The 21,924-nt window shown below is 46.9% G+C and overlaps 2 protein-coding genes across 3 annotated transcripts in view; one reads left to right on the top strand and one right to left on the bottom strand.

Moving 5' to 3' along the window:
- The window catches only part of LOC144153668 (synaptophysin-like protein 2), a 29,162-nt gene extending 19,317 nt beyond the window's left edge, over positions 1-9,845 (bottom strand). Inside the window, exons 1-5 of one of the 2 annotated variants that reach the window (XM_077685326.1) lie at positions 9,686-9,845; positions 9,467-9,575; positions 8,542-8,608; positions 6,695-6,816; positions 2,881-3,091 (exon numbers count right to left, since the gene is read on the bottom strand). In XM_077685326.1, coding sequence (XP_077541452.1) covers positions 2,881-3,091; positions 6,695-6,816; positions 8,542-8,601 — 393 coding nt within the window. In that variant the 5' untranslated portion in view covers positions 8,602-8,608; positions 9,467-9,575; positions 9,686-9,845. The remainder of the gene's footprint in view (positions 1-2,880; positions 3,092-6,694; positions 6,817-8,541; positions 8,609-9,466; positions 9,576-9,685) is intronic. The other variant, XM_077685327.1, reaches the window with a different exon arrangement.
- Positions 9,846-10,149: 304 nt separating this feature from the next.
- Positions 10,150-21,719, top strand: Tapdelta (Translocon-associated protein delta). The gene is made up of 5 exons (XM_077685328.1): positions 10,150-10,305; positions 10,569-10,687; positions 11,811-11,975; positions 12,047-12,112; positions 21,502-21,719. Exons 1-5 carry the CDS (start codon positions 10,245-10,247, stop codon positions 21,604-21,606), a joined length of 516 nt encoding a protein of 171 aa, XP_077541454.1. The 5' UTR covers positions 10,150-10,244; the 3' UTR covers positions 21,607-21,719.
- Positions 21,720-21,924: the final 205 nt, after the last annotated feature.

The following is a 21,924-nucleotide window of genomic DNA, read 5'->3' as shown; positions in this document are numbered from 1 at the left end:
GGTAATAAGTCGTTCGCCCGAAACTGATGTAAACGCTCGGTTAAGGTAGCGTTTCCGTCGGGTTTTTTGGCAACCGGCTTATTTCCCGTGGCCGACTAACTTATTGGCGTCTTATTCGTAAGCGGGAACTTAATCGAGAACTTATACGTACGGGCAAATGGGCCCAGATGTTTTTCACCCATGCGAAGGGAGTGAGCTGGCATAGATGAAGTAGACGAAGGTTCTGCGGAAGAAAGGCCGAAAAAGTGAAACGCGCAAACTATACATCGGCCGTTAATGAGTGCTGCTGTTGGATAATTTTTTTATAGAAATAAAGTAACTGTAACGATATTTCTCGTTACAGTTACTCTACAAAAAAGTAACAGTGTTACAGTTACAAGTTACTGAAAAAAGTAACTAGTTACCGGTAACGCGTTACTAGTAACTAGTTACTGCCCAAGACTGAGTCGCACACGACGAACTATGCACCCTCTCCCTCCATATAGAGATAGAAAAAACTATAGAAAACATTGCTGGCATTAATGTGGGAAGCTAGCCAAAGCAGGAAAGCCCATGTAAATGTAACTGCAGCTTCAGTTGCGGTAGCACCTCCTTGAGCCTCAATGTGACAATTCACGTCGATGAAAACCCACGTTCACTCTGGGAGCTTGTGCAAAATCAGTGAAGGGTTTGCAGAGCCAAGAAACCTTGCCCAGGTAGAAGAAGCTCTCCATCACATGAGCAGTCGCTACTGCAACCAACAAAACTATAATAAATAATTTTCAATACCTCACAAGGAGATTTGCTGACACGTTTTACCCATGCTGTCTGAGACAGTAACCACTCCATACGCCTGGCACCTGTGGTGGTGAAGGGGTCCGGGTGGCAATGCCACCACACTGGTGCCCGTTGCTGGCTAGACAAGCCCAGCGGTTCATTTAGAAGCTCGCTCATACTGTAAATACTAGACAAGGCTTCCCCCTCTACTTTCCGTGCTGCTGCCGCGTCCCTGTTGTCTAAGCGTTCATTGTAAATAAAAAATCCTTTCATCCCCAGGCGCTCAAAATTACGCCTTAGCTTTCCACTAAGCCATGCCAATGTGGAGCTACGCTTGTAAGGCATTAAATTATTCTTTCCACTTCACGTACTGTGGCCGCACGGCCGCATTTAATATTTCCACAAAATGGAACGATTCATGTGGTTCACAAACATCAAGCGAAGTTAAAATTCCTATGCTGTAAAGAAGCAAAATGTGTGCGAATGCGAATAAGTATTAGCGGAGGTTGTGAGCTGCGCGTGTGAGTGGGGGATGTGAGTGGTGAATGCCAGTGCGAGTGCATGTGAGTGGTGAACATGAGTGCAAGTGAGTGCGAGTGCCCAATGTGAGTGGCGAGCGTGAGTGATAGGCGAGTGCCAGTGGTGAGCCTATGTGCGAGTGAGGTCGAGGTCGAGTGGTGAGCGTGAGTGAGAGCAAGTGCTAGTGGTAAGGTTGAGTGGTGAGGTTGAGTACGAATGAGTGTGAGTGACAGAGCGTGGTTAGTGTGAGCAGAAGTGAGTGTGAGTGACGATGGCAAGTGGGGAGCATGAGTGCGAGTAGTGACGGTGAGTGGCGAGCGTGAGCACGAGTGAGTGCGAGCGGTGAGCACAAGCGTGGGCGAGTGTGAGTGGTGAGGGCAATTGTTCATCGAGAGTGCGAGCGAGTGGTGTCCAGTGTTGCCAAGGTATGCAGCCACCAATATCCACTGCCCCCTGTAATTGTGAAATGCTCTCCACAGTAACACAAAGAAGGAGCACCCGCTTCTTGTTCGTAAAACTGGCACCGACCTGATGGGGAGGTTCACAGCAGCTGCACCACACTCCAGCCACACCGAGTGCAAAGACATGGGCTCTGTATGCAGGGTGAAGTTTTGGCAACACTGCTTCCACACTATGATGCAGCATTACTGCAATGGCCCCTGCATCCACTCGGCTTGCCAAATTCTGCTTAGGGCTCCTGCCTCTCTACAACAGCACTTCTGGATCGTTCATAAACTCCTACTCGTGGACAAGCTGGGCCGTTTCCCCGAAAATCCACGGGCCACCCTATGGTCCCTGTTGGCTGCCCACATTGAAACTCTCTGTGCACTTGCGGCAAGCCTGCCACCGTGGGAGGAGTATGCAACACCCCCTTCCTCGGAGGACTCGTAACTGAGGCTCAGACTTGAGTTGCTGAATAAAATTGGCCCTCTCCCTGTCTGCATCTTCACCAACGAGTCTCTTTGCCAGCTCAAGGAGCCTTGACAACTGATTGTACAACACTCGCATGGTAGCACGCCAACAACGCTCACCCTTGCGGCGATTTCACAGCTCCATGTTACCACCACAACAGCACTGCCCTCATCACCACAGCAACAGCACTGGCCACATGGTTGCCTCTATAAAACGGCCGCAACAGTCCCTATCAGCCGGGAGCGTGCCATCAACAGCTCCGGTGCAAAAGATTTGCCCGATTATCACAGGGTGAGTGTTGTGATTTGGTTGCAGCAGCAAGCAGCTGATTTTGACTTGCCAAACACCACTGGGTGTGGCAATACATTTTATGTGCTGCAATGCCGTGCCAGAAATCACGCATGCAGCTGGCAAACTTTCTTACAAATGGGGCAACCCGCCTTCTTCAACATTCATTGCTGCCGCACACACGACCTGGCCAACTCCTGTACACTAGTGCACAGATGTGGTTAGCCAAGGTCAAAACCAGCTGGAACAAGTTTCTTGCCCCTCTTTGACCCTCTCTGCACATCCCGCCTGCAACCTCTTCTACTCTGAGGTCTGCTGAAGTGAGATGGTTCTGTGTATATCAAGCCAGTCTTCTGGCACCCATGTGGCTAACAAGAAACAGAAGCTCCCCACGGAGGCACCTACCAGGATGGGCACGGTCTGGTTCTCGGCGTACATCTTGCTCGAGAAGAGGTAAATGCCCAGGATGCCCACACAGTACAGGAAGGACAGCACACCGGTGGCTACGAAGAATTCCGCATTGCTCGCAAAGTTGAAAGGCAGCTCAATGGTGTCCATGACCACATCCACGTTGATGGGGCAGGATTTGGGCACTTTGAAGGGGAAGTAGGACATCCTGGAACGAGAGCAAGGCTCCTGTTAACGGAGAATATGCGCGGACAAAACAAGACTTTCGAGAGGAGTGGGCTTTTCAAATTGTCGTGACAGTTGTACGTTGACTGTTCAAGCTTGGGTAAATCACTAGAGGCCTAGTTTTAGGCAAATACCTATTTTGTCCCCGGCACTCCTATCGCGCCACTTTGATATAGTAGTATGAGCATTATTACACGTTAAAGGGACACTAAAGGCTGAATGAAATTTTGTTTTAATTCATCAATATTTCATGCGTTTCGTAGCTCTCCCGGCTTCTTTTCAACGAGCAACGATGCGTTCTCTGCTGAGAGGTAAGCAAACAAAGCTGGCATTTTTCTCACCTGCTTCCCTTTCATTTTCCATGACGTACTCCAGCCACTGCGTTACAAACTGGGAGCGAGGCACGGGTACGGTCTACAGGCACCCTCACGCTGGCTACAGCAGCTTTTACATCTGCAAGCCATGGCTGACGCCGGCAAAGTTCGGGCTCGGGCCAGCCAGCACGAGCGGGCTGGCTTGGAGTGTTGTTATTTCTTCTCCCCACCGGAACAAGAAATGCTTGCCACCACTTTAGCGGCCAGTGTGCCCGCCTACACCGGACACCCAGACCCCATCACGCCGGTTGCGAGCGAAGAAGCGACAAGCGCCGTTTCAAATACCCTGCAAGCACAACTGCCCAGCTATGCACCATTAAAGCGGGAGCCTTCGTCTCACTTCATCTGGCGATTACATCCACCTCACATTCTCTTCTCTCACGCGACGCGACAACCTGGCGTGAAAGACACACTTGCTTCCCGCACCTCTCTCGAGTAGTCCTTGTGGCAGAGGCTCTGATCGGCCGAAACATGACAAAGGTAGAGGTATGCGCGCACGATTTACGGATTATCTATCAACGGCGGCTCGCAGTGAACAGAAAAGCACAAGTTTGGACTGTTCGGACAACCCCCTGCATTGATTACCCTAACCTTTCACGAGCGACGAGATGCAAAACAGGCGCGGGCATGCTCTATACCACCCAATAGCAACGGCCAAGCGCGGAGGACGGATTAGAAGCTCAGGCAGGTCGCCTAATAACATGCAGTGCACCTTGTTCCTTTTGCTGCTTCCTACGAGGGGTATTGTTTACAGAAGCTCAGGCGTTCACCGCGGTAGGTTATAGACTTCGCTAGTTGCACACCAATGCTTTCCCAAAACGAAACTGAAGGCATGATGACCGACTCTGAAGCATGAGGGAAGCAGCCCGTCTCACAATGTACTATACGAGTTGTAGTCAGTGCTTTTTAAATCAAATCAGCTTGCGGAAAGTTCTGATTTTAATTTATTTCATGTGCTCAATCACTTAGGAACTGTTCATTTGAGGAAAACGTTTACAGATGTTTCTCCCATGAGCTCTCGCCAATCACAATGTTTGTTTGATTGATTGATTGATTGTGGGGTTTAACGCGCCGACGCAATGCAGGCGATGAGGCGCGCCGTAGTGGAGGGCTCCGGATTAATTTTGACCACCTGGGGATCTTTATCGTGCGCCGAAATCTCGTACACATGGGCTTTTTGCTTTTCGCCTCCATCAGAAAAGCGGCCGCCACGGCCGGGAATCGAACCCACGACCTCGTGCTCGGCAGCGCAACGCCTTAGCCACTGAGCCACCGCGGCGGGTAATCACAATGTTTGTGACGCCACAAACCGTAGTAACCAAAAGCGTACGGGGCGTTGTCGCCTGCTTTCCCGTTTCTGGCGTTTTCTGCCCTACTAAGCAACTGCTAGTTGCGAGAATGGTGTATTTAGATTGTCGGCACCGTAATCTACCGATACAGGCCATTTTGTTTCCACCCTTTAGTCTCCCTTTTTTTTTTTTAAACCGCCGCCCGCGGTGGCTCAGTGGCTCAGGCATTGCGCTGCTGAGCACGAGGTCGCGGGTTCGATTCCTGGCCGCGACGGCCGCTTTTCTGATGGAGGCGAAAAGCAAAAACGCCGTGTGTACGAGATTTCGGCGCACGTTAAATATCCCCAGGTGGTCAAAATTAATCCTTTTTTGTTGTTGTTTTTGGGGTTTAACGCGCCAACGCTACACAGGCAATGAGACGCTGTAGTGGAGGGCTCCGGATTAATTTTGACCACCTGGGGATTTTTAATGTGCGCCGATATCTCGAACACATGGGCATTTTCGCTTTTTGCAACTGTTTGGCTGCTAAACACCTTTTGGAAATGCTCTTTAAATGTGTGGAACTTGTATCTGGCCATGTTGGAACATTTTGCCTGAACAATTCAGATAATTCAATATACCTATACGAGGAAATCGCTAGAATTATACCCAAGAGCTCTCAGGTAAAAGCATGATAATTTCTTGATAAATCAGAGCCTCTTAAGTTTATTACTTGCGTCTGTTTTTGTTGTGTCATAATAAATTGCATCAGGCAAACATAAAGTAGTGCTTTTTAATCCGTATTTCTAGCTCTGAGGTATTCTTTTTCATGCCCATTTCACCATATGCAACGCTCGGGTAAGTGACAGTGGAGCAAGTGGCAGTGGCCGTTGAACACGAATGCTTGCAGGGCACTTTGTTGTATTCAGCCAACGGATCATCATTAGTCCAGCAGTTTTACAGGACAATTGAACGGCTATGTTCAATTGTTAGCATCTTTGTGCCTTTTTTTGGTTTAGCTATCCTAGATACAGGTTGCGCACTGCTTCATTTGAAATTATTTGCATTTACATATAAAAATTTATGGTGTCTATATTTACGACACTGGAGGCCTAAAACGATGCTTTGCCTGCCTGTTTCGGGTGCCTAAAACATGGCTTTTTAATGCCTAAAAATCCGACAGCTAGTAATCACCACACTGCTTAATGCACCACGAAAAGCAAACCCTATTAAAACATGTGGCAGGTGCTTACCGCAAGGACACAATAGGACGATACTAAAAAAAGCTGAGAAAGAAGCCACAAGGTCAAAGGAGACAAAACCTGGAGCTGGTGACGGGCTGTGCGCAGTGAGGGTGTACGTGAGAGACAGCAAGCAGGAGACAAAACCAGAGAGTGCAAACAACAATTGCAGTCAAACAGTCTTCTTGTCCCATGTAACTGTATCTGCAGCACCTTTCCTTTCTTTTTTTGTGAACCCTCTTTGACTGAACTTTCCTTGTCACATACAGTTCTCACCATAGCATTGTTAATGGTTGTGCTGCATAGACAACTGCATCACCTTCACAGTGGAAACTGGTAACCCAGTAACTCCTTCGCTTAAAAAATTTTGAAATTTTCTGTCCATGCTCGAACTCAAGATGGCACCAAACAAGATCCCCCACTTTGCTATTTCTCTATAATGAGTGATGTGCGAATCTTCCTTGACCCGTGACAAAGTTCCACAGAACAGCTACTTGAAAACGTGGGTGTCTGTAAAAGGATACAACAGCAAACAAGGAACAATTTTCCCCTGTGGAGTAAAAGGCTGAAGATGGACAGCCATGACCAGCATGGTGGTTACCTACACTCGGGAAATGTTCTGAAAATACCCCTTCAGGGCCCCCCCTTTGTGCAAGTGGCAGAGGGACAAGCGCCGAGTTTGCATGCTGAAAGACGAGCCCACCTGAAGGGATAACCAAACTGTACAGCAACATTGAATGGGGCTTCCTTCTGGGTGCAGGTTATGGAAAAAACAGATGTGGTCCCGAAGCCAGATGTGGTTGCAAAGGCAAATATGGCAAACACCTGCACAGCAAGGGAGGCACACATCTCACATCCACTGCTCCACCCGATTTCCTGAGCACGAATATTGGGTCAAAACGCAGCTAAAAGCACTGAACCTGTGGCTTACAAGCTAAAGACACAACGAGGTGGCACATACACAGCCCCAGGTTTAACTTCCAGCAACAATTTGGTGGTCTTGTTGTATATGCAAGGTAAAAAAGAAGTGTACGATTGTGTGACCCATCATTTGCTTGGGGCGGAATCGGCGCAAAACTGACGTGGTATCTGATTTCCCGCCTTGTTTACCATGCACCTTTATCTGGAAAAACAAAGTATTGACACATTGTTGACAGTGGATGTAAAGGTGCCACCGGTCAGAACATCTCAGCAAGTTCGACCACATGGTCTATAAATCTAATGTGCATGCCAAGATAAGAAGGCACAGAAAAATCAATGTGCTTTTTTAAAAACACGGCTCCACATAAATACGCATTAAATGGCTAGTGAGCACTGATGTGTAACTGATTTCTGTTTCATTCTGTTCCCTGTGCCCCCTCCATTTGTAATTGTAAAATTTTACACTGCAATTCGTACTGCAATTAAACAAATTGAAAAAGTTCACAAGAAAGTTTCAAATTTTCTGGCTTCACTCACAGGCCCACTAGATGACATGAAGCAGGCCACAAGGGAAGCCTACAGCCGAACTTATACCAACTGAAGTCCTTTGTAGTGCACCAAACAACTTTAATCACCACACAAGTAGGAAAAGCTAGCCCCCCCAAAAAATGTGACAACGCTCTTCAACTGTAACCATGCTCTTCAACTGAGCAAAAAAACACAAAACGTTTTTCTACCCTCCCTAATATTAGCAATACCGAGACTTAGGACACCAGTTCACAGATTCCACAAAGGTAGGGTAGAAAGCAACATGGTGAGCAAGTCAGCGTCGTAGCTCAGGGACGGTGAAGATATCACTTCGTACACTGGAATTTATTGCCTGACATAGTGGACTAACCGCACACCAGACCCCACCACAAAAATGCCTCGCAAAAAAGCAAGAACACAGCAATGCAAGAAATGCGGCATACAAGTTAGGAATCCCCATACAGCGGTTGGGTTGAATGTCATTTCGTTATAAGACAGCTGTAAATGTCACTTAGACTTAAAAAATGCAACACACATAATGGCGTTTGTTTGACAGGTGCGGTCTAGGAAAATTTTAGTGAAGTTTTTATGGCGGACCTGGGTTACTTTTTTTTTTCACTACTGGAATTCTGATGCGCTCGTTTAACTCGTACGACATTTAGCTGACAGCGTGCACGTGACACGCGTTACCGAAGAGGAAAAAAAGTAGGCAGAGTTTCAGTATTTTGTTAAAGTTGTTGTTTCCATGTGTGTGTCATGCTCGCAGCATGGATCGACTCATATATATCACACTGAGCAACAGTTTTGTCAGAGCTTTGGAAAGATATGGCTCACTACATTAATGAGCAACCTCGCCCCTTAGCAGAACTGACGTTTAACGGCTGCACAGCTCAGGCACATGCAAATCTATGTGCGGGTATTTAAAAAACCACAAAGAAGTTTTTTTTTTTTTTTTTTTTTTAAGATGCATGAAAGCACAGCGTATACTTTTCATAATTTATTGTCACTGTGCGAGCGAATACCCGAGAAGAAAAAAAAGATGCGATGAATTGTGTTGCTGTAAGCAAAATTGGTAAGCAAATAAATGCACGGCACACTTACAAACTGAAGGACTCGTATGAATCCCCTCGGTTCCTTTAGGACTCTGAAATTAAGGTCCATCGCTGGTCTAGAGCAGAGAGAAAGGAAAGAAGAGCGCGCTATAAAACCACCTCCCTGCAGCCTTCACACTAAGAAAGGGGGGGGGGGGGGGGGGAGAAAAAAAACAATGGCAGGAAATCGCGTCGCAATCATGGGCATGCAAGCCACTGACTCGTGATCGCTCGGTTCAAATGAAACAAAAATACATACAACAGTCGGTTTATTTATTTTTTCCCAGGATTAATTTATTCCAACCGGACCGGTGAAGAGCACGGTGAAGTTTCGTTTGCTCCACATATTTCGAAGCGATCGTAATCGTAGCGGAATAAAAACATCGCCCACGCGACCCCGCACAGGCGGTCGACACGGACGTCCTCAGGAGGCGCACCTGCGTTCGGCTCCCTCGGCGATGAAAACAGATTTCGCCATGCTAGCGGAGCAGTCACCTTACAGCCGTTGCGACCGTTTGCCGCAATTTCTACACAGTAACCTGCCCTTTGCGGCTGACCACAACAGGGGGTCAGCGCGCGTGTGCGCGCACCCGTGAGAACGCCGCTTCCAAGAGTTAAAGTCGCGTCGCCGCAGGTAAAGATAGCGCGAACTGCGCCGAGAAAACGCGCCTAGTACAGTGAACTTGGTTCTGCACGTGACACACCTGCATTCCGCAGCTGCAAATTGACGCCGAACAATTTAGCCTCTCTGCTACCTTGGTCTTTGGACGGGTGCGGGCGGAGATACGTATCGATCTTCGGCGTCTAAATGCGGACCGACACATTCCGCGAAAAGACACTTTACGGAGGCCAAAGTAGACCTAATTCGCTACCTTTGCAACGGAAACGGCCGCGCGAGTTAATCGCGGCCCAAGGACAGACCGTACGGTGGTTACCTGAAACGGCCCCTCCCGGGAACTCCTGCGCCCGTTGGCCGCCTGCTGCCCGAAGTCTGGCCCGCACCAGCCGCTGCTTCGCTTTCTCCTCTCGCTCCTCCACTGCCCTCTGCGCGAATGAGCACGGGAAATCGGACCAAACGCCCCTTCAAACTGCTCCTCGGGGCCCAAAGCGCTAAACGAAACCGTCCGCACGGATTGTACGGGTGGAAACGTTACCTGTCAAGACAGCAGGCGCGCCCGACGTCTAGTAGGTCTCTGCGTTTTCGTGCGTATTTTTTCTGGCGCCTATGCGGAATCCATAGGCTCCGCTGAGAATTGGCGCCGCCCCTCGCAGATGATAGCTTCCCTTGCACTTTGAGGTAACGGGCAGTAACGGGTATGTTTGTGACAGTGCTAATACAAGTTATAAGAGGGCGTGGTAAATTCTGAAACTAATAAAATGCTGCCACTCTTTCTTATTAATTTTTTTAAAAATAAACCATAAAAAATTTTATAATTACATTGCTTAAACAACCAAGAAATGGTTAATTTAAAAGCTTTGAAAATTATGTTATAAAGCGTTCCCTACAGGCAAAACTTACGAAAAATATTTAAAACTGCGTCCAAGTATTCCTGTAAAGTAAACCAAAATCAACCAAAAATTTATCGAGTTACTAATCTGATCTTATTGAATATTTTTAATGACAATGTTCAGTGACAACTTGGGTATTTTGTACACCCTCGCACGAGAGTACTACACCACGTCATTACACGTGTTCTCCTCCTCTTTAGCAACATGGCAGCGATGTGGTCACTAGCCGCCGCTCTCCTTTTGGTTCTCGTTAACTACAGCTATGGTAAGTCTTATTTTGCACTTTTTATGTTTTGTTATGTGACACAGAAACTTTTGTAGTTAACTACTCACTTGTTTAGCATCTCTGATTATTTTTTCACTTTCGGTCAGGCGTCTGAACCCGGCGTAGCATTTGCTGAACATACTTGACCGGATAGTCATACCAGTTCTCATTTAGTTTCGTTCTTTCTTAAAGCATAGTGGGCTAAATATTGCTTGCGAACGTGAAAACTGAAGCCAATTGATTACTTGCATTTGTTTTTGCAGGCAAAACGTGCGATAACCCCGAGGTAACGCCAAAAGTATACACCACCACCGATGGACTCATCGTCGCAAACATTGCTTTCATCGCCGAATTCCACCTCAGATGTCGAGAAAATCTGCAGGTAACGAGAATTCCAGTAGTCGGTTTTCTTCTCGATTTATTAATCTGTCTACCTGTCAGATTGATTGACTGTCGGGTTGAACACGCCGACGCTTCACAGGCGATGAGGCGGGCCGTAGTAGAGGGCACCGGATTAATTTTGACCACCTGGGGGACCTGGAGTTCTGGGAATCTCGAACACACGGGCGTTTTTGCTTTTCGCCTCCATCAGAAAAGCGGACGCCGCGGCCGGGAATCGAACCCACGTCCTCGTGCTCAGCAGCAATCTACCTGTCAAAGCGTCAAAATGCAATGAAATGGTTTTGCGGGGCTTGGCACAACGAATCGCGTAACAAATAAACGGATTTTGAAGCGGGCTTGTTTTCGGTCATGGGGCCTGTGGAAGAGTTTTGCAAACTGGCGCACCTCTTTCCCCCTATGGGAGCTATATACAGGAGTTCTACACGGGACTGTTAAGTGAGTGGGAGTTTGTCAAGAAGTCAGGGTTTCATTTAGTTCTAAATTAACTTTCGAGTTTCCTTTTTTAACTAACATATTAACCATATCGGATTAGGAAAATTTTGGCCCAGCTTAAACCTTGCTGTTGTTATCATAAGGCTGTCTTTTTTTCAGATTCTGGCAATTTCTGTTAAATTACGTAAATGAATCAAGGTAATTTTTTCCACCACACTGAATTTTAATATCCCGTGTACAGCTTGTTTTGACTGGACGTGCTGCTTGCATGTGAGCGGACTCCAGTCGGATGATCAGGAGCCAGAGGCAACTGTTTGATTCGTGATGAAATGTAGGGAATAATCAGGTAACCGCAAAAAGCATAAAGAATCTCGAGTGCTACACAGAACGCAATGCCCCAATCTACGTTCACTGCCGACAAGTTGGTACGGGGCACATGGGAGTCCAAGTAAAAACAAACGACTCCTGCCGCTCAAGATGGCCGGTGATTCACTCGTTGAGAGGCTTGAGCAAGTGACCACACATGCTGGAAATAAGAACCATGCTGCCTTGGATGGCAATGATTCCTAAATAGAAATCTCTAGGAAGTCGCGTTTCCTGTTGAGGATTATTATTTCCAAAGATGGCAGCGTTGTCTGCACGGCACATCACTGTATATTTTGTTGTTTCAGAATGCCCCGCTGTATGCAGACGTGCGAGACAAGATTATTCCTGTGGTCAAGTCTGCCGAGACCAATGATTACCAAGTGAGCTGGACCGAAGAACTGAACAAGGCACGCTCTGGAGACTACCTTATAAGGGTGTACGATGAAGAAGGCTACGGAGCTCTGAGAAAGGTGCGAAACAAGCTCTCCCTTTGCCACACACGAGGATCTTGATGTGGTGTTGTGCACTTGCGCCCTTTCAGGCTCAGCGGACAGGAGAAGGCGCACAGGGTGTCACCCCTCTCTTCACGATCAACGTTCACCATCCTGTGAGTGTTGCTAAGATGATTTGCTCTTTGCGTGCCTTGCGATGCAGCCTCTGCGAGGTGGTTGTGGTTTGCGTCAAATATTCAAAAACCTCTGTGCTACCGCAAAAGATGTTCGAAGGTGGGCAATGAATTACTTAAAGGGACAGACAACCGATTTTTGTCGAGAATATATTCTCTATCCCAAATGGAAGGGCATCACTTAAAGCACCTTGACGAGAAACGGTTTTGCTGATAATGCCCTAGAACTTTTTAAATCGAAATTTTTAGATCTGCGAGCCGTATGTGTCCCTCTCAAAAATGATGCTGGCAACCACGACATAGAGTAGCTCAGCAACATACTTTTGTCTGTATGCGAAATGAAAAACGATATTTAAAAACTTGTCCCCAGCTAAAAAAGTTTGAATCGCAGGCTTTCCTGTTCCGTTATGTGTTTTTTAACGCAACAGTCTATTGTAGAGTTCCTGTATATAGCTCCCCTAGGGGAGCAGAGTTGCGCGTCCATCCACCATCTTAAGTTCCAGGTCGTGCGGAAAAGCCACCCTTCTCGCGTGAAAAAGCTGCCGCCGGCACTCCGTGGCCACCGGGCCAGCGGCAGTGGCGAGGAGCAGCCGGGCAAAAACTGGCTCACGATATTGGACCGCTTATCAGATGAGCGGCCGCCACTGCCGCCGCTTCCACAATCGCCAATACCCAGTTGAGCACAACTGACTGAATACGGGGTCTTGTGTGCAGCACTGAAAGCGGGCATTCCTGTCGAACTGGAACCGGCGGCATGTGGCAACCAGACGTGCAACTCTTGCGCTACGCTATATACAGGAACTCTAGTCTATTGTGCACGAATGCGCCATCTGTTGGGATAGACGATAGGTAGAATCTGGCTTCACGCTGTGGAGGTGGGAAGTTCGATTCTCCCTGGGTGCACCGTTTTTTTTTTTTTTTTTTTTTTTTTTTTTTTTTTTAAACCTGCCATTGGCCTATTCGGGAACTGAAATCAAATATTTTGGCAGAACAAACGCCTCTGCCTCAGGCAGAATCGTCAAAGCTCCTTCACTAGGTCTGTTTACTGAACGCTGCCGTTGATTGTGGGCATGGTGGCTCAGTTAGCCACACTGAGAAGCAACCCAGCGGCGGCGGGCGGCGTGTCTTTAGAATTTTCAAAATAATGTTTAGAAATACATATAAAATTTAACCTTGTACAAATACTTGTGTCGAAAGGTCTTCAATACGTAAATAAACGTTTCAGCAGTTACAGTAGCTGCTAGGTTTGCAGGTCACGTGACAGGGACACATATTGTAGTGCCAAGTTTCGACACTACGAACCGCCACCCTTCCGATTTCAGGAAGTTTGCTGCCAAATAAAATTATTTCCGCCGATTTGTTTAGAAATTGCTTGTGGTTACCGGTCTATATAAAACGCTGGCTTTCATATGAGCTAGAGAACGTATACGCGACAAAAATTGGTTGTCTGTCCCTTAAAAATGGTGCTGGCCAATCTCTGTGCCAATAAAATGCATCACAAATATAAGTACACTAAAATAGGGGGAACTGACTTCATAATTCAGTACCCTTTAGCTGTTTAAGTTAGCGTGACAGTATATTTAGTAAAGATATAGCATATACATGCTTTGATGATGACGTTCATGAAAACTGGGGTGAACGCAAGGACAAAAAATTGGCATTTACATGCAAATGCGATTGCTAGTTGCCCTCCTTGGTTTGCTCAAGTGGTAATGGGACAGTTAAGTTAGTGCAAGTTGAAATGATGGACACAAGATCTAAACAGTGGTAATTAGTTTTTAATAGCAATATGCTGTGAATTCTTGAAATGTGATTGTTTTTTAGCGCTTGCGTGGAGGGTATTTGAGGCTGTTAAACTTACCGCAAGGATTGTAGACACATGAACGCTGCTGATAATCGAACTGGCATGTTCCACTTTGTTGTTACATGAAGTGAAAATCTCTACTCCTGGCACCAGGGGTGAGACAGCTGCGCATAGTGCGCACTTTTGATACAAATCTGCTTTCCTGCACCAGGCTGCTCCAAAGGCATGAAAATTGCAAAAATTGCGCCAAACTGCTCCAAAACAGCCTGTGAGCCAAGGATTTTAACGCTCCCGCCAGTTTCAGCGGGGGAAAGTGCTTACTGACGGCATAATTTTCCAGCTTCCCAAGGTGATCCTGTTTGTAAAGGTTTAATTGATTGATCATTCAATAAAAACCCACATAAAATTGTCCCCAATATAGTTTTTACCGGAGGTCACCATGTCGGGTTGCACCAATATATTCTCATAGTTTTTTTTTTTTAAGTTTTCCCATAGAAAACAATTGCAAAGTCCTGTAGAAAAAATATGTATGTGTACTCAGGCGACAAACTACAGGTGAAAATTGATGAAAAGACGGCAATTTTCGAAGCGCCGTATCTCCCGAACGACATTACTGGGTGCCGCCATCTTGGTGTGGTGAATATTGGAAAACATGGCCGTTGGGCGAAGCAGTTGCTCGTGGTTCAGGCAGAGTTCTCTTGGCTGATTTCTACCGTGGTTTTGGTTATGGGGGTGGCTGGGTTTGCATTTAGTCGTTTGATCTGTTGAGGGAAGTTGCATGACTCGAAGAATGGGATTGCGCTGCTGAGCACGAGGTCGCGGGTTCGATTCCCGGCCGCGGCGGCTGCTTTTCTGATGGAGGCGAAAAGCAAAAACGCCCGTGTGTACGAGATTTCGGCGCACATTAAAGATCCCCAGGTGGTCAAAATTAATCCGGAGCCCTCCACTACGGCGCGCCTCATCGCCTGCGTTGCGTCGGCGCGTTAAACCCTACAATCAATCAAATCAATCAATCGAAGAATGGGAGTTCTTCAAAAACAACGTGGGGCCCGTCAATTCGCCGTGTTTCGACCTCGAGTGAGAGGCGCGGTGCGTGCTTGAAGTGAAATTTCGGGCTCATTGCGGTGGTATTATAAAATGCTGAGTTATTGCTGCCCTTGACAGCGAGTGGCGGAAATGGGACGATAAACACTGCAGAAGTGGCGGCGCAGGCTACATCGCTGCAAAATGTTCAAGCAGTGGCCGATAGTGGGACTAAGTGGCTAAACATACCAACATTACTCAAATTGCGATAGTAGTGAATGCGCACCTTGGAGATTGAAATGGGAGGGCTGGTGGGGTGTGAAGATTATCTCCTCGCTTTGCGCAACTTTTGCCATGCTTCTACAATTGTGTGTAAATCCGAGTCTGGGATTACAAAAATAATAATTTCAGCATTCACATGATAATGAAAATGCCTTACGATTGCTTAGTTTTTTTATTCGATGTTTTCAACGGCGCTCCATGCTACCTATGCATAGAGCCTAAGAATTTATAAATGGCTTGTAAAAAGGTAGTGCAGTTCGTACCTTGTGATACTCTAGTAGAAAAAACTTCATTGAAAGGCTGTTTCAGTGTTATGTACGTTCAAAACCCATTAAAAAGTGCACCCCCTTCCCCCCGAGTTGCCGAAAATTTGATTTTTAGGCTCCTAAGGTGACATAATAAATGTCATCATTCTGCTCCAAGTCAAGGTTCTTCTGCTCCCAAATCTGATTCAGCTGTCTCACACCTGTGCAAACAAAATACAAGTTTGTTTTATTCGAAAGATTTGTGTTTTATAGTGCCCCCACTGCTTTTCCGCCGGCAAACGATGCCGTATTCATTGAGGAATTAATCAAGTGAGGTTAAAATTTTGATTCTCCCGCCAAATCGTGTGTTTCGTGATGCCTGCTGTGAAGTCACAAGGGTGGGTAGTCAAACGAGCTTCCAGTGCGTCGTTAGGCTCTGCAGCCTTACTTACCATCAGTCCTCCCAGGTGGCGCTACCAAACTGATTTGAGGACCATTTTCTGCCTTTGCTTTGCTTTGCTTTTGACCGTATTTGCACCTGGCTTGTTCTGGTTACGGTAGGAAGCAATCGTTTTGTGAAACATAGGGTATGTTCGACAAACAGGGTCATGTAAGACCTCGCTTTTGCCAATCGGCCAGTGTGGTGTAAGACAACTCCAAAGCGGTGGACTGCTGTGCGGCTACAACAAGCATAGTGCACCTGGTACCAACAGCAGTGCGCACCGGTACCTCTATGTTTAACAGTATTTTCGTAACTTTCATTGTTTGCCACACCATCCTTACTGCTGTGAAATGATTGTGCTCATTTAAGTGCAAGTAGCTTGTTTATAAGCCCTGCCTAGTTTGCGTTTGCTTTTTCCAGCTTCAGCCAATCGCAGAGCTGGGCATAGGATGCCATAGGTTCTGTTGCGGGAATTGAGCTAGTGGGTCGCATGGCCATTCCCTTTTTTCCTAATTATATATCTTATTTGAGTGAAGTGTGCATTAAAAGTGGTGTTGGTAGGATTCCAACGAGGCAATCTTTCGAATGAACCAAATGTGTTTTGTCTGCATGGCACCTTTGACCCTTTCCTGCCTGCAGGAACAGCAGTGATTTCGGGTAGTCTTATCAAAGCATTTTTTTCCCGGGCAATAAAATGATGTAACATGCTGGTGTATGGTATCAAAATGTAGAAGGGTAAATCTTCTTTGCAGTGGCAAGTTGTTTCAAACAAGGATGTTTGTGTGGGGAAAAAAAATGAACAAAAAAACTGCACAGAAAAATTTTGTGACAAATACAAAAAACTAAGCGAGAACATTGGTGTTGCTCCACACCGAAAAAACAAAAAATTGAAGATATATGTTACCAAATGTGATCTAGTGTCAAGAAAGACGACGCAGAAGCAATGAGCCCAGCAACAACGGCACGGGCAGTGAAGCTCGTGCCATCTTCTCCCTGTATCGAATCACCCCCTCGAATGTCATAATAAACCGGTGCTCCTTTAACCACGTCTGCGTCCTGGTCTTCAACGATTTGGTGCCGTGACCAGGATGGAAGGCTTGCACTGCTGAGGAGCCCTGCTGATGAAGCAGGTCCACCTGAGAGAAGAGGATGCATCGACCAAGAACGGCGCATCACCTCAGCTCCTGCTAGTGTGGCGTCTCCGTGAACCGCCCACCATTGTGGATCACCTCAGACGAACATGTGGTGCTCTGCGCACCTCAACTACTAAGATTATCAATGAGGTGGAGTCCATAATGGAGGTGACCCTGCTAACACCTCAATATGCTCAAACTGAAAGAGACGGCTTTAACGGATTTGGAGGGAGAAATAGAGCACCGTGTTCCAAATGAAGATCTAAAGGAAGAATTTGCCACAGCTGAACGTTGCCGGGATTCGCATGCTTTTCTGCACTGAAAGACAGCTCGCAGCTGTGTCATATAGTATAAGACAAGAGGTTGCGTCATCTCACGAAAGAGTCCAGCTTCGACTGCCGAAGCTAGAGATTAAGCCTTTCGGTGGAGAGTTCATTCAGTGGCTTTCATTTTGGGACTTAAATGAGTAGGCAATGCATAAGAACCTATCGCTAGCCGACGTTAAAGTATCTGTGCAGTTATTTGAAGGGGAAAGCATCAGGCTTCATCAGCAGCAATCCAAAAACCAACAAAAGCTACCCCATAGAACTGCTGCTGCAGCGTTTTGGAAATGAAACCCTGCTAATCAACGAGCATATGTGCAAATTGCTGAACCTCCCTAAAGTGACCTCCTGCGACGACATGAACGGCCTATGGATGCTGGAGGATCATAATGTACACAGTGAGTCCTACGGGGTAACGTTGAAGACGACGCTATTGCAGAATCTGCCCTATGAACTCGTCCTCAAGTTCAACTAGTTAACTTTGACGGAATTGTCCACACGAGGACCACAAGTGGAACGGCCTGACGATGCCTCGACGCTACGTGACGTATTGAACCTTGAAGTATGGAGTGGGGAGTTGACTTCTATAATGACTGGATCAGGCACATCTGCCACAATTGAACCAACCCAGAATGAAGTCAAGGACAACATTGAAGGTTCTTCTTCCGCGCTAACGGTCCCGATGTCCCGCCATGTGAACCTAAGGACCACATCGTAGATGAATGGCCGGCTGACCTTCCGTTAAAAGAAAAGAAAGCCAAATTGTGAAAACGGCGATGTTGCTTTCGCTGCTCCAGGCACTTCCGCCGCGCCAAGGATTGCAAAATCGCAAGAAAGCGTTCATGTCGACTTTGCAGAGGACGTCATATTACTTCCTTGTACAATCCCAACAGAAAAATTAACGACTGCGTCCAGCTCTACAGCTGTGTCAGAGGCGCCCCAGAAAACAGCTTTTGGATGGACACTGCAAGAAGAAACGAAATTTAACTCGCCAAGCATCGAATTGGGAGCGGTGACAAACTTGCACGTGGCAACTGAAGATCGCGTATCCATGCCGGAAGCCTTTCGGGAGCTCGATCACCTAAGACACCGAGATAAGCGAATACATTCAGAAGAAGAGTATGAGGACTTAATTGCCTTCACCGCAACCACATTTTAAAGCAGTGAACGTAACCTTGTTCAATTTCGTAGGCGCCTGGATCGTCATAAGCCCAGGCACGATGAACACATTGACAACATCAGCGATTTGGAACACAGCGAACATATAGACGACACAGGCGATAAAAGTGAGTTTACATCAACCACCTTCAAAAATCTGACATTTCAATGAAGTGGTTACCTACAAACGAAAAGGAACACAAAACATCCGAATTTCATTGGATGCGTTTCGAGCGATGGTTGGCGGAACAGTGTCATCGCTGGGACGCTGCGACGCCTACCTCAACAAGAAAGAAACACTGAGGGGAGGATGGCTTCTGCAGCTCGGGAACTTCACCGGAAGCATAGTGCTGGCCGAATTGAGAGATTTTCCTGCCCCTTGCCCAACTGCTTCCCGTGATAGTTTATGCTCCACTTTAGAGCGCGAAGCTTCATGAGCAGAAACCGTTTGTGTGCAATGGAAACATCGAGGGTGTGGATTGTGTCAGCATGAATGCCTGCACAAGTTGCCCGCCGCCCATATGACACCAAGGAAATCTTAAGTTCCTCTCGACCTTGGAGACACCGCGCTTGTTAAGCATAAATTCACCCATCGACAAACGTTGACGAGTGACTCAACTCTTCTGGGAAGAGATGGAAAATTTCATTTATGTGAAGTGCGTACGCCTGCCAGAATCATTTCTAGTCGTCCGATTTAGCTGTGGGGTCGCTTTGAGGCTTTGGATTAATACACAGAGTTCATTCCAGATCCAAGAAGTTATTCAACCAGATTCGTATTATTTGGATGCCTTCCCTGAGCTTGTTACAAAATGTGATCTGGTTGGAAGGAAGAGACGCAGAAGCAATGAGCCCAGCAGCAACGGCACGGGCAGCGAAGCTCGTGACATCATGGGTTGGCTGCAGATGCATCACAAAAAATAGTAGTTTCTGCTTCACTCTTTTTTGATCGTAGCACAATTTAGTTTTGCTACTGTTGAGTTTTCTGGGCCTTCTGTTGAACAGGGGTATCAGATTCCCAGCTCGTTTTACACACTTTAGCTTTTCATACTAAAATTAGATGAAGAGCTGTCCTCGGAGTTAGTGCTGCCTATCCAATAATTCGTGTGTATGCTCTGGAAGGCAGCGTTTCCGTGCTGTGGTCGTGCGCAATGTCGACGCCATTGCCCTATCTTCAGAGCACCGTCACATGACTCCAGTGATCATTTAAAAAATCAGCACTATGTGAAAAAACAAAAGCAGTGAGGGTATAAGTGTCTGTACTATTCAGTAGGTGGTGCCAGCTCTCAAAGCGCAGTCAGAAAGCGGCAAATCCAAATGGGGAAAGGTCAAAATTTGAACTTGAAAGCGGCGATAGGCTACTATCGATTTGAATAGGCCAGGGAAGTGTTCAGAAGGATTTCCAAGGCTGTAGCCAGCATACCCACAAAAGTCCTCTTAAAAAGCACCGTTGCAGTAGCTTATGGGGTATTAGTGCTTTAATTTGATACCAGTGGCTAGTTGAAGCGGAGCGCCACATTTTTACAAAATTGCAGCTCTCGTCAAACTGAGCTCAATTCAGTTATCCCTTGTTAACTTGAAGTTGTAAAATCTGCTTAAAATTTCAAGAGAAGCAGAGTTTTGAGTTAAGCGAAATGCCTAAAATTTAGGGCGAGGTCACTGAAATAAGAGCTAGTGCTGGCAGCAAAAGTTCCAATGGGAAGGCCTACTTCCTTAATAACGGCAAAATGTTTGCAGGAAACGCGAATTTTTGTTATGGTGGAAGAAAGAATGGCGTGATGTTCGCGTGAGCTGCGTAGTCTACAGGAATTTCAGAGATGTAGACGTCAGACAACAATTTGGTAACAAGGCATTGGCCTCATACAGCGCGTAGCTAACTGTTCGAATGGAGACTTCATCAGCTGCCTGTAGCGGACTTCTTTGTCTTGTGTCCTCACTGCCAGCATTTCAAGATATCCACGGTCCCCCGAGGGGGGGGAATGCATGGGGCCTATGGGAGATAAATGCAGGGTGGGAAGAAGTTACCACTTAACCGATATTTCAAGATATCCAAGTTTGAGTTAAAAAGGGATTACTGTATATTGATATCAGGGCTGTCGCCAAAAAATGAGTAAAATAAATGAATGCATGAAAATGAACACAATAAAAAAATTGCCGCCGCTTGCACTGGTGGTGCTAGGCTGGGGAAAGAGCAGAGCGGGCGGCCCCTCTCCCTTTGTCGGAGACCTCGGCTGTTGCACCTGACATTTATTTCCGAACGTGCCGCTGAAAGTTGCCTCTCCATGACTGGCAGGCCTGGATCTTTTCGTCTGCAGGCTTTCTCGTCTCTCCCAAAGTGGACCGCGTTAGAGCGTGCTGTGCGCCCAGAATGCGATGATAGCTCAGTTGGATAGACACCCGTTTCTTAACGCGAGGGACCCAGGTCCGATTCTGACCACGTGAAAGGGGGCGTTACTGTTCCCCGCAGCTGCTAACCCTGTACCTCCTGTGCCTGTGGGTGGCCCAGTGGTCATGTTGCTGGTTCCATGCCGTAAAGGTACCAGGTTCGATTCACGGGACCTCCCTAAGCACATTTTTTTTCTTGAGGCTTCCAATCTTTATTTGGTGTGACGGACAGACGAAGTTTGGCTCTGCTGTTAATAACGGCGTACGTTGGGGATGTTGAGGGACTGCACCTAGTTCACAGCAAGAGGGCTGCATTCAGTAATTTCAAGCCTTGAAGGGACTGTGAAGGCGGCATACAGCTGCATGCAAACTCTTCGGAGTAAAGAAACTTGTATAATATGCAATCTAGGAAGCTGCACATGTGACGTGCAGTACTGTCTTGTTGAGGTCTCGCAGAAGTTTGAAGCGGGAAAATTTTTCCACGTGCTGCTCTCACTCCTTCTCTCCCTAGGTTTGCCCATGTGCTGTATCATGGGTAGTTTTTCTTGTCAACGTGCAACTTTTCCTTTCTTCCCTCAGGGAACCTACCAGGGCCCTTGGATCCAGAGTGAATTTGTGGCTGTGCTGGCTTCGGCGCTACTCTGGTACTTTGCCTACAGTGCAAAGGCAAAGCTTCAGGCATAGGCTCACCACACCTGCTCAAATTCCTCCTGTCTCATAGCATTTTTCTCCACTTTTTTTTTTATTTTTCACGAGAATAAAAGGGGGCCAGTGGGGCCTAATGCGTCCTTTCGTAACCACAATCGTTCTGTCTTTTCTTTTGGGAGCCTACACAGTTTTGGTGATAAGTTTACACTGTGCTTTCTTGTGCACTGTATGCATAAAAGTGTGTCTAGATCAGCCGAAAGCAAAATTACGTGCCAACATTAGCACATAGGGGATAATGGTCGGTCTCATCTTGTAACATATGCTAAGCTGTGTCATCACATAGTTTCGTAGTCC

Source organism: Haemaphysalis longicornis, unplaced genomic scaffold, assembly GCF_048455015.1.
Source record: "Haemaphysalis longicornis isolate Haplotype H1 unplaced genomic scaffold, Haemaphysalis longicornis Haplotype H1 scaffold_9, whole genome shotgun sequence".
NCBI classification, from domain to species: Eukaryota; Metazoa; Arthropoda; class Arachnida; order Ixodida; family Ixodidae; genus Haemaphysalis; species Haemaphysalis longicornis.
This window is presented reverse-complemented; position numbering and strand designations above follow the sequence as displayed.